The sequence below is a fragment of the Haemaphysalis longicornis genome, unplaced genomic scaffold (assembly GCF_048455015.1).
Source record: "Haemaphysalis longicornis isolate Haplotype H1 unplaced genomic scaffold, Haemaphysalis longicornis Haplotype H1 scaffold_7, whole genome shotgun sequence".
Taxonomy (NCBI): domain Eukaryota; kingdom Metazoa; phylum Arthropoda; class Arachnida; order Ixodida; family Ixodidae; genus Haemaphysalis; species Haemaphysalis longicornis.
In genome coordinates, this window is record NW_027526422.1 from 160,799,331 (window position 1) to 160,812,276 (window position 12,946).

Consider the following 12,946-nt stretch of genomic DNA (forward strand, 5'->3'; position numbering starts at 1 on the left):
GAGGCGCCCGATCGCTGAACGGTTGCTGTTAAAACTTGCTGAGAGATATCTCCTGATAAAAAGGAAGCGTTTTACATAGTTATCTCAGCTTTGAAATTTCGTGTCAGTACTCCTTTAAGCGGGTGCATTAGCCCTTCTCACGCCCGATTCCTGGTCAATCCCTCACGTGGGTATGTGCCATGAGTTGGCGCCCAACACCCGCAGTCACTGAGTGGAGAGAGGAGGAGGAGAGTAGCGCGCGCCCATCTCCCCCCGTTGCTAGGGAAGGCGAGGAGGAAGACGAGGAGCGCGCGCACCCGCAGCTGTTGCTATGCGGACTACGGCGGCGGACGATTCAGGCTCGCTTAAGAAGTGCATTCGCACTTAAAATATACCGAGCGCGCGTGAGCCTGTGTCTCGCGGAAAGCGCCCGGCGTTTCCCAGGCTTGCGCGTAAGCTTTCGAGCTGTGTGAAGCTCTCGCTTTTGTCGTCGACGTAGTGTAGCGACGGGCGCGCCACCGGACGCCCACGGCGAAGACGACGACGAACCTGTCGAACCATCGATTCGTAATCATGCGTGCACTCTTAATCTGGTTCCATGTAAGTTCCAGTTAAACGGGGCGATCCACATATTTTTATCTGGATCTAAACGAAGAATAACTGGAACGAGAGATATAAGTGGATCTTATCTGGAACTGTCCATTTGTTTTCTTTAGGTTTGTGGTTATTATGTGGAACCGAGTAAATGAGGGGATGCGCTGTCGGCCGTTCCAGTTACTGTTCCACTTATGTCCCAGTAAAAATTTTGGACGGTGCTTTTGTATATTTTTTGCTCGTGTCTTGTTCCACATAACTTGTGCGCTGCAGTGAAGTATGCACTGAATCGTGTAATAACTGAAACAATGAACCACATATATATTTGACGCGCTTTGGCGCACAAGCACTTGCATGCACACGCCCACAGACATAGATACAGAGACGAACGCACACCCGCGCACCCACACATACACACACACATGCATGCAGTCACACACGCACACACGCACGCACCACATAAAATTTAATAAACTACGTCGATATCTATTGAACTGTCTTAGAGCAGTTTACTTATATAAGAGGGCTAAGACGTATTTTTTAGTGACGTTATTTGACAGAAAAAAATAATGTCCACTGCTATAACAACACCGTAAAAAGCATGAGAGGTGCGAGAAAAGGGTATCTTAGCGAAAATAGAAATTCCACAAACCCCTTTCAGGTTGTCTGCGGCGCTCAGACCGCTTTAGTGAATATCGTCTTTTGCTAATTGCAGACGCGCAGTACGTCTGAAATCACCAATGACTTGAATTTGAGAAGGACCAGATGTCCTCAGGTTCTCCTTCTGCGTTTGGGACAGAGCCGTGGTAGTGCTGAAGAATTCATTGGGCTTTTTTGGATACTTCATAAACAAATATATATAGTTGTTGAGACTATTGCATGTTCTGCATTTGGTTCACAAAGCGTCGCAGAAACATTGTTTTTTGCTCAATGCTCAGCCATCAGCTCGCTGTGTTGTAGTACGTGCACAATTTTAAGTGATTTACAGGAACGTATAAATGGCTGCAATCTGCTGTAAATAGCTACTTAGTCCACGTTATTTATGCCCTGATGCGGTATATACGTAGTGTTAACCGACTGTGCCGCATTTTACACTGCACGCAGCATGTCACGAATGCAGTTATATATGCTTGGATGTTCGTTAGCATTTTTCGTCTCGTGCATGCTATTAAGGGTGACTCACCTGATCCAATTTATATGGGACTCACTAATTCATAACGCAAATTCATGAGACTTACTAATTCAAAAGCACCATGTACCGATACAAAAAGTTTTACAAATTCACAGAAATGACAGTGACGACGCGGTTTGCTTCTTCTAGAAATACAGTAGACCCTCGTTAAGACGAACTTGGTTAAAACGAACACTGATTAAGAACCAGAACATTTTTCTCTTGTAACGTCCTCAATGCAATACACCTCCGCTTAAGACGAATTTCGGATAATACGAATACATTTTACGGTCCCTTCGGGTTCGTCTTAACGGGAGTCTGCTGTATATCATTTCTTTGCAGAGATAGAAAAAAAACAAGAAAAGCATTTTGGTTTATCCAGTCTTCACTGGAAGGCGCTAGCGGTCTACCATGCGAGAGTTTTATTTCTTTGTTTCAGTAGAGAAGCGACATATATCTAAAATAAGCAAAATAGGCCTTTGTGAATATCGGTATGTATTTGTAAAACTGTTCGTATTGGCGCACGATGGTTTTTAAGTCCGTTGGTCATGACGTAGTAAGTCCGATAGAAATGCTAACAGGTGAGTCCCTTTTAATATCCACAAGCAAAAACAAAAGCCTCTTTGCAGGGAGCGGTTGACTGGGTGAACGGAACTAAACTTGGACAACTAAATATACCACGTGATACCTGCATTATTTTGTAAGTAATAATGCTGAAATGACATTGTAATTCCTAATTATGCTGTGCAGTAACGGCAAAAATGCGCAGAGTTAACTTGCTGTTGTGTCTTGTTATAGTAATTGAAGTTCATTGAATGACCCGCCTTCTCCAGCTGCTTCCCCAGTTGCTGTTTTCCTGTAGTATTGGTGTTCAGGAGGGAAAAGGGCTGGGACACGGGCCGATGTATTATTACTCGCTAATTAGCTGTAAGTAGCTTTATATAACGTGGGTATCTAAGAGCGTCGCAGTATATTTTATTGACTACGGAAAGGCTTGTTGTCAAGAAAAACAGTAAATGAAGCCACGCCATTTTGCGTTCATTGTAAACACTAACGCAGAAATTGTCATCCAAAGTTAAGTTCGGATATCGCACGCACTCACGGCCCTCCGCGAGAAACAACTTTAGCCAGTACTAACGCACTAACAAGGCTATTATCTGAGCTTTGTTACGGCGTCAGCGGGCGTAAACGTCCGCTTAGACGCATATGCCCGTTTTCCGAATCAAATAAAAGCTATCACGTGTGCCGAGTTTGTATGAGCTCTTATGCGGGCGCATCGCCAAAGCCTCCGCGAGAACGAAAGTTTGCCGAAGCCATGAGGAAAAGACCGCCACTGCAGTAGCGCATTCCATGCGCATGCGTCAGCAGCAGCCCGGCAGAGCTGTTTTAAGTGCGCACTTTATAAGCGACCCCAAACCATCCACCGCCGGCGTCGGCGGCGTCCGCAGCGCTCTTTAAAGAAGAAACAGCATCCGGCGCCAGGTTTCGATCCGAGGACTTTGCGGGCCGCAGCCCGACGCTCTACCGAATAAGCCACGGACGCGACGCTGATATTGTCAGTAACGCGCCTTATATCTTTAACGCATTCAAACTACGTCGTCAGCGGCGTGCGTTGGCGACTCAGCGGCGTTATAGCGGCTTGATAACCATGGTGTACACGTGATACTACAAACCCGATGGAAGAGATGGAAGAGAAGGCGGCGAGGCGGTGGGCTGCGGGGGCCGAGCGCAAGCGCCGCAAGCGGGCCGACAACCGTGCATTCGCACTTTCACATTCTCCCCCTCGGGGAAATGCGGGGGAATTTTTTTTGCGTTGATTCACAATACAGTGGGGCTGCAACGGGTACGACGACGACGGATGAAAATCGGGACTGCGTCAACTCTTTAAACAACAGCAGCGCCAGGAGGCGGACTCTTAGCCTTCAACCCAGCGTCCGGGCTAATTGCGACTCATGCGGCATATTCTCCCCTGGTGAGCCTGGGGAAACATTACTGCGTTGTTGTTGCCCTAGCAACGCCACCGCCATGTTGGCCTAGAAGGCGTTATAATTGCCATGGCAACAATGCGAGGGCGCGCAGCTTGCGTGGGGGAGAGGTAACGCTCTCCCTGCTCATGCCGGTTGGATTCCTTCCCCCCCTCCCCTGTCCCCCCCATTCCCACCCGGCAACCACCGCCGCCACCCCGCTGCCTCCAACGGGCAAGCCTCGCCGGCCTCGCTCTGCCGGCACGAAGCCACGCCGCTGGAGCAGTAACGACGCCAGCTCGAATATCACTTGAACACTTTATTCGCGTTACGTGCGCGAACGCTACGTGCGTCGAGAAACACTGATGACCAATACAACACAGACAAGGTTGTCTGTCATCAAGCACAGCACACGCACAACACAAGCCCTATCCTTCAGCTCAGCTTCACGCACGGCATACGAACGACGTTCTCACCTTTTGCTAACAGCACTCGGAGTCTTCGCGTTACGATTCATCCTGGTGTTCTTGGCGTCCCTTTTGTAGCACCGTAATGTCCGAGGGAGCACATACGAGAAATAGCCCACTACATGAAACGCCGCAGGCGTATAGGCGTTTGCTAGTGTTCGTAGCCAGGCCTTCGCTGATTGGCCTGCGGCGCCTGCGACGCCACTTCCGGAGACTGCCGCACAGCGCGCGCGCCGGGCGCACAGCCTCAGCCGCTGGGGACGGCGCAGCAGACGACCAGCGCGCGCGCCGGGCGCAGAGCCTCAGCCGCTGGGGACGGCGCAGCAGACGACGCAGTGGACGCGTCTTCAGTGTGCTCGGGCCGCCGGTTGTTTTCCCTTGGGACTGATGCAGTGCTGCTGATTGAATTTAGCGACCCAAACTTCTTAATCTTGCATCGTAACGATACGCGCATCTGCGGAGATCGAAGCGCGTCTATACGCGCGTTAGTAAACCGCAGGGAGGACGTGTGATCCGGTGGGGCATGTGCGCGTCTGCGGCGACAATTTGTCATTGTAAATTCAATAGATCACATGACGCATCTTCAGATTAACAAAGCCCCACCTTCGCACATTTTAAGGCAAAGGTGAACCCTCGGAGCTTCACGTTCCGCCAGTTTAAACAAAAGCAAACTCGCTGCACGCCTATCGCCAGCAGTACGCCTACGAATGCACACTTGCGGCAGCAGCAAATAGCTGACGCCTAGCTCACGCGTGCCAACACATATGCATGCCAGTTTCAGTGGAGGTCCCAAACATTTCCCACCCACCCACCAACCAACCAGGAAAAAAAAAACAGCTAGCACAGACGTGCTCGACCCGATCAAAATACTCCCTGGACAGTCGTTTCGCGTCTACATAACAGCAAACGCAGTACGCTCGGCGCCTACTGCTTAATACAGCCAATAAAGTAACATTCCTTGATGTTGTATATTACGTTATCGTCGCTAAATAATGCTCAAGAAGTACGACAAACGACGAATTTTCTCAGATGGGTGAGCGAAGTTAGCCAAGTAAACGCTATTTGATGCCCAGTCCACTAGATGGCAGCACGGACACGTTTCTTTTCTCACTCTGCACGAGCGTTTTGTACGATACTCTAAAAATATATATAATTGTATTCTGAACGCATCTTTTAAAAAGTCACCCATTCAAGTTATTTTAAACGAAAGCGCATAGTTTTGAGAAACACAGTTTTGTGTCTGTTACTTTGACGCTTATTCGCCAGATGTCGGCAGTGGCGATTCAAGGAGCGCTTATTTCAAAAGTTGCGTTCGCACGTGTTACGGTCCCGCTTTCGATCGCCTTGCGTGACACGTCCATTCTTCTAAATCCATTGCTGTCGCCTCGAGTCCTCGCACCATGCAAAACGCTGGTGCCGGCCTGGAGGTCGTAGAAGACCCCACAGCAACTGCCTCTGGTGTGAGGGTGCTTCGCTCTAACCTCACCGATTCGAACGCTGCGGATGAGTGGGTGAAGCAGTACGGCGCCAGCACCAACACCGCTTGGATTGTTCACACCGTCCGCTCGAAGTGCACTAGGTAAGTGATGCTATTACTGTGTTCAAAAATCGTCTCTTCTTCAGATGAAACACGTTTATTGACAGAATACCAGTTAGTAAAAAAAAAATCGTGTAAATTACGTGTGATAAATGGAGGAAATAAATAACCTGATTTATTTACAAGTGCCTTGATCACGGCAGAGGCCAAAGTTGTAGTGCAACACGAGTTCTGTGCCTTGACAGGCATGCCGCATAAAGCATAGAAACCAAACTAATTTTTCTGAGCAGTCCTGCTAGCCTGAAACGATTTTGTACGAAGAGACAGCTAGGGTGTGTACGATGCAAAATATTTTATAATTAAAATCTGAAATCTCCCAAATCTCCAGTTCCCAAAAAATTATACCTCTGATGACTTGAAAATTTCAAAATGGCTCTTTTGCACCAATTACGATGCTCTCTCTCCCCCCCCCTCTTGCTCCCTCCAAGGCACAACCTCAAGTGACGTAGTGTAGCTTTATTTGTACATATATGATTGCCTGTTATAAGCAAATCTCTGGATAAGTGTACATTGGATGTTATATGTTCAGAACCAACGTCAATGTGAAAAAATCGCGATGAAAAAGGTCCATGCTTTGTGGTAAATTTCGGTACTACAAAAAGGCCATTACCTGGCAAAACTCAGTGATGCAGGAATTTGGCTGCATGCTCACACGAACTTGTGTCCACCAAGCAGTAGGTTTCATTTTTGACAGTGGTAAAGTGATGGGACAGTGGTCCCATAAGGTTTCAGGGCCAGCAACTAGTGAACATGCGCGCACTGATGACATTTACTAAGCACCAACACTTTTTAATCTGTAGGGTCACAAGCTCAATTTTTTTGCTGTACATTTTTTGCAGTTCATATGGCTGTGGAATTAGAATTGTACAATAAATTTTTATGCCCCAAAGCAATACTGGTTGATAGCAACACCAGTCTCCTCACCATAAAACTCAGATCTCTTTGAATAATGTCGTTTCAGGATGGTCTTCCACAAGGTGTGGGTGTGCCAGCACAACGAACGAAATAAAACGAGCGAGAAGCGGAGCACCCGGTGCCCAGCCAAGCTGGACATCAAAATCAAAAAAGTGAATAGGGACACCAAAAAGAATGACGCCTTTCTCTGCCGAGAGGTGCCCCTACAGGCCGTGATCAAGCTTGTGTCACAGCATAACCATAGCACCGAGTCGGCAGATGCCCTGCGAATGCTGCGACCGAGCTGCGAGACGAAAGCGGCCTTCGTGCAGTACTTTGAGGAGGGGCGAGGGCCTGCCGAGGCCCTGAGGCGCCACGAGCGCAACCTCGCTGCCATGGACCGAGGGGTGCAACTGCGGGCCAATGGCATGCTGAACCCTGCGTACCGGGTTGTTGGCCACTGGCATGAACAATGGGTGCAGGCGAAGTACGGTCGCCTCAGCAACCCTGTGGCTAAGCTGCAGGAAAAGATGGCCCAGTACGCAGCACAGGGTAAGATACCCCTCCATGTGAACATCTGAATCAACACGACATTGGGGAAACACAAAAGCTAATGAGGGCAAGTAAAGTTTGTGCGCTCTCTGCAGTAATTCACCATTGCCGAGGCACATTTGGCAACAGATTTCCAGTCAGCTGCTGCACGCACCCTGATCCTCCCTACAAAAAAAATGCAGAGCTGCGCAAACAGTGCAGTAATCATATTTTTAGCATCCCATAAAAACTGATTGGGCTTTTGAACTTAGTGTCCAATTGCATTTCAGTACTTCAAACCTATAGCTGATTGGGAAAACCAGCTGCCTTTATTGTCCACATTGTATGCATAGACATCAATGACATTGTTCTCTGAAAGGGCTGCGCCCACAAGGAGAAACTTGTCAGCAGCCCCATGCCGCATCAGCTAAGCCAATACAGAGATGCATTCAATGCACATTTTACCAGGTATACTACTGATACGTAGAATATAGCTAAGTATGCATTTCTGATGTCCTGTCACCCCTCTGTCACGGATACTTCTACTCTCAAACTTTCACCACCAATAATGCGGCTATGGCATGTGAAACAGGTCAAGCTATACTAATTGAGAAACATTACTGCAGTGCTCACTTCAAAGTGGTCATGAAAAATTGCTTCCTTTGCAAAAGTTCTCATTGAGTAAAACAGTAAAAAAAGTGACACTGAAGATAGATGAATAACAGCAGGCATAAACATTCAATGGTTTTATTTTCTCAAGGACAAGATTTTCACAAATTCCACTCCAGTTTTTATTTGTGGAAGATTGTCTTGCCAGAAAATTTCACCTAAATATTTTTTTTTTTTGAAAACGAAAATATCGCAACGTTCTGTTCAGCACCTTTTGAAATGACTATAGAAATGTTCTTTCAAGCATCCGCATGACACTTTCATGAATTTGAACCCCATGTAACATCAGACATGGAATTTTATTTATACCAGTGCGTGGCTATAAACAAAGACTAACATGTTTGTGGTTGGGGAATTGAATATAACTCGTATTCCATTTGTCACACTGCTTTAACTGCAGTTTTTAAGCCCTAAAATGATATTGGAGCAGTCACATGCATATTTTCAGATCAATGTCCCTCACGTACACGTGTAGATATATCATGAAAGCTTTAACCGTTCACTATACCACATTTTAGATACATTTTAGCTACAGTAGTACTATACCATACCCAGACAAAAGCAGCAGTCGTAAATGGTCAATATATATAGGGCAGGCAACAGCCAAACAGCCTTTTGGGTTTTAATTTCTCTACAGGCTAAAAAATGAGTACCCACAAAACGTTGCAAAATTTTAATTCTTGACAAGATTGCCAAATATTAAGGTCATGAATGACAATTCATTTAAATTGCACGCTTCTGTATGAGGCTTTTTATTTTGGTAATGGCATTTTGCATGTTCTGCTATAACGATGCAACACCGAACCAGGCAGCTTTAACGGGGCCGCGAAGACAAAACACAAGTTTGGTTCATTCAAAAAACTGCCTCGTTAGAATCATACTGACACCACTTTTAACACATACGTTGCCCAAATCAGCTACATAATTAAGAAAAGAGGGAACGGCCATGTGGCCCACTAGCTCATTTCCTGCAACAGAACCTATAATGCCGTTGCGCGCCGACGCAACACAGGCGGTGAGGCGCGCCGTAGTGGAGGGCTCCGGATTAATTTTGACCACCTGGGGATCTTTAACGTGCGCCGAAATCTCGTACGCAGGGCGTTTTTGCTTTTCGCCTCCATCAGAAAAGCGGCCGCCGCGGCCGGGAATCGAACCCGCGACCTCGTGCTCAGCAGCGCAACGCCTTAGCCACTGAGCCACCGCGGCGGGCACCTATGATGTCGTATCAGCCAGCTGTGCGATTGGCGGAGGCCAGCAAAAGCAAACGCAAAGTAGGCAGGGCTTATAAGCTTGCCGAAAGCTATTTGAACTTAAATTTAGGCCACATTCTTTTTAAAGCAGTAAGAATGGTGGGATCGACAGGGGAAGTTACAAAAGCACACGTAAACGTAGAAGTACCGATGCGTACTCCTGTCGGTACTGTGTGCACTATGCTTGGTTTAGTTGCACAACACTGCAGGGCTTTGGGTTTGTCTCAGACGACACTGGCCGACTGACGCAAGCAACGGCGTCCTACGTGACCATATTTGTCGAGCGAGCATTATGTTTCGCGAAAACGATTATTTTCTCCCAGAACAAAAACAAGCCAGGTTTAAATACTGTCAAAAACAAACCAAAGGCAGGAAACGGCTTGCTGTGGTATGGTGGCGCGATCTAGGTTCACTAACGGTAAACATGGTTTCAGAATCTGCTGCAGAGCAGTCAATCCCTGCGATGTCATTGCGGACCACGAAAACGCCGTTTAGTGGGAAAGTTAAAATTTTATCTTAAATTAATTTCTCAGTGAATAAAGCGTTTCCATCCGGACAAGCACTGGGGGCACTATAAAACACGAAATCTTTCTAATAAAACAAACTTGTATTTTGTCTGCATGGAAGGTAGTGAAAAAAACTACACAAAGCTTACACACCTCATGCTGTTTGTGTTTTACTTGTGCAGGGGCAGAGGTCTTCACGAGCAGCACGCAGGATGACTGCTGGGCGGTGCTGGTGACAACACCGATTATGCGGCGTGCCCAGCTCCTTAGCTCGGCCCAAGAGACCATATTCGTCGATTCAACCTCCTCCTGTGATGCGACCCAAAGTACGGCCACTGTGCTCCTCACTGCCACCAAAGCAGGAGCTGTGCCAATAGCTGTGCTCATACACAGCTCACAAAGCACAGAGGGGTACGGCTTGGCCTTCCGTCTGCTGAGGGACTGCTACCCACTGTGTTTTGGGAACAGCCAGGTAGGGGCAAACAAACGATTCAATCAACTTTGCTTCCTCGCGAAATAAATAAGCCGCAAATACAGGCACAGATAATGATATCTAATTATTCCTTTATGCTACTCGCTATTTTTATACTCTTGCAAATGCCAAAATATTGCGCTGGTAAAATCAGCCATAAATTAGGCACTCTCTATTGTATATTTGTGAAAACTTGATGGCATGCTCACAGATAATTTTCTCAGGCACACGAGGCTTCAAAGCAGATCTGCCCTGGTCACACAACATTTTCAAGTGGGGGCATGCATATGCCTTATCCTAAACTACCTTGAACCGTTTTTTTTGCTATCTTATGAGAGGTGAGCTTGCGAGCTTCACCGTACCATACTTTTTTTAATTCGGCAGCTTAAATAAAACCTGCATGGAGCCACTGTACCGGACAGCCTATCCAGTATTAAGCATTTTAGGATTGCCCCCAAAACCCATTGCTTCTTCGTGCACCCCGCGGCTCCTGCAGGCCCCAGCAGCCTTCATGACCGACAACTCCCCGGCAGAGAAAAGAGCACTGAAAGACACGTGGGCCTCAGCACGGCAGCTCCTCTGCCACTTCCATGTGCTCCAAGCGGAGTGGCGATGGCTGACGGCTACAACAAACCAAGTGCCCCAGGACCAGCGACAACCCATGATGGCGGCATTCAAAAAGGTACTAACCCAGGATGCGATTCGAAAAACTTACAGTGGAAAGATGCTGTTTAAAATAAATAGCTTAGCACGCCAGTTCATCGGGTTGCAGACACACCACTTTCATAAGTCACATACTCACTGCAGATCTCATAAAACAAACTAATTTTAGTTTCTTACCGACCACTGCTAATAGGCATACACTTCAAGGGAACTGGAGAACGTTTGGGATAACCTATCGTTCTTCCTGTATCTTCCCATGAAGGCACTTTTACTGGTAGCCTGATGACCACTTTAAATGTATGTCAAAAGATCCAGCCTTCCCTTGAATGTAACAGGTTGAACATCACAGAAATTTTGAGTTTTTAGGACTGAACACACACTTGATGCACGAACTAGCAACTGATATATTTGTTTGAAACACTCTCTAGTATAAAATGTCCTTTCGGCAACCGATCTAAATGATAGAAAACTGATTACAAGGACATGCAAACCCATCCCAGCCACCTGAACGCATCTTGACCTTGCTATTTGTGAGGGCCACTGACGGCACGATTATGCAATTTTCCACTTATACGATAGTGAAGGCTTCCAAAGGCTTCAATCATTTCTTTCGTGCGGCTGATGATACTTCTCTTCTCAAAATCTGGAACACATGAGCACCGGCGACAATGATCCGTCAGCCTCAATGGGTGCGTAATCTATTAGCTGGCAGTTGTTTTTGTTTCCTGAGCCTTTAGTTTACACATCAGTCTGTTTGTTTACTGTAGCACTTCTTGGCAGTTAGCACTTACTAAGAAGATTGTAGGTGTTTAGTTTCTTTCATGCGGATGTGTGTAGTGAAATCGAGAGCATGACGGTACATTAGGAACGAAAAAGAGACGCCGACCAGTCCAAACAAAATGTAATGACGTTTCGGCTTCCAGCACGGAAGCCTTGTTCACAATAAATGCATCACCAGAATCACCAGAAGTGGGTCGTTTAAGTGGGCTTGAGTAATCGCTGCAAAGAGCGTGCGTAGATCGGGTTTAGATTTCCGTCGTTATGATTGACTGTGTTAGACGTGGTCTGAATGATTAGCGATTCCAGATGTAGCCGTGATGCTGTCACTTTTTCTGTTGCGACGATTCTTGCATTGTCCCAACACGCCGAACACGCCGTCGTGAATGACCACAAGATTGATTGGGACAATGCAAGAATCGTCGCAACAGAAAAAGTGACAGCATCACGGCTACATCTGGAATCGCTAATCATTCAGACCACGTCTAACACAGTCAATCATAATGACGGAAATCTAAACCCGATCTACGCACGCTCTTTGCAGCGATTACTCAAGCCCACTTAAACGACCCAGTTCTGGTGATGCATTTATTGTGAACAAGGCTTCCGTGCTGAAAGCCGAAACGTCGGTACGTTTTGTTTGGACTGGTCGGCGTCTCTTTTTCGTTCCGGATGTGTGTAGTGCTGAGTATAACATGTACATTGCTATTTCAGGTCCTGTACGCGAAGGAACCGGGCGAGCTGGAGGCAGCCAAGGAAGAGCTTTTTGCTCTGCCTCATGAGGGCTACGTCCACAGAGCTCAAGCACTTCTGAAGTGCGAGGAGCAGTGGGTACTCCTATACCGCGCAGGCACTCTCACAAGAGGTCAAAATACTAACAACTACTCTGAGGCCTCCATTCGGATCTTGAAAGATGTTGTGCTTAGCCGCACAAAAGCGTACAATGCAGTGGCCTTAGTAGAATTCGTGACAGGTACCTGGGAAAGTCACTTAGAGAACAAAATTCTCCGCCACGCAAACCATCTGGAGCCCTCACATCGAATTAGCTTAGAAAATTTGTTCCCCACTGTGCTTGACATTGACCCCCAAAAAATAGTCCAAATAGACCAGGCACTGTATAGAGTACCCAGCTCCTGTGGCACTATGCTGTATGAAGTGCAGGCTGACTTTGGCCTGTGCGGCTGCTGGGCGGGTAGCCAGGGGGCCTTCTGCAAGCACCAGGCCATTGTGCAGAAGGCCTTTGGCGGGGGCTTCCCAAACAGCCCCGAGCTGACACCGGAGGACTGTGAACAGCTGGGCCTGCTGGCCCTCGGCGAGAGGTGCCCCTCGCGGGGTTTCTTCTTGCCCCTGGTGCCGCAAGTCTTGGGAAGTGCTGGGCCAGGCGCAGCAGCCGAACCACACTGCGAGGAGGT

General features: G+C 47.4%; 1 protein-coding gene across 1 annotated transcript; it reads left to right on the forward strand.

Moving 5' to 3' along the window:
* The first annotated feature begins 5,575 nt into the window (after positions 1–5,575).
* On the forward strand, positions 5,576–7,521 carry LOC144146630 (uncharacterized). The gene is made up of 2 exons (XM_077678567.1): positions 5,576–5,754; positions 6,734–7,521. Exons 1-2 carry the CDS (start codon positions 5,576–5,578, stop codon positions 7,245–7,247), a joined length of 693 nt encoding a protein of 230 aa, XP_077534693.1. The 3' UTR covers positions 7,248–7,521.
* Positions 7,522–12,946: the final 5,425 nt, after the last annotated feature.

What these genes read in the sequence shown, in the direction of transcription:
- LOC144146630 (XM_077678567.1), top strand. Translation starts at nt 5,576, where the DNA reads ATGCAAAACGCTGGTGCCGGCCTGGAGGTCGTAGAAGACCCCACAGCA. An exon ending in GTCCGCTCGAAGTGCACTAG is followed by an intron (nt 5,755 to 6,733) that starts GTAAGTGATGCT and finishes ATGTCGTTTCAG; the next exon opens with GATGGTCTTCCACAAGGTGT.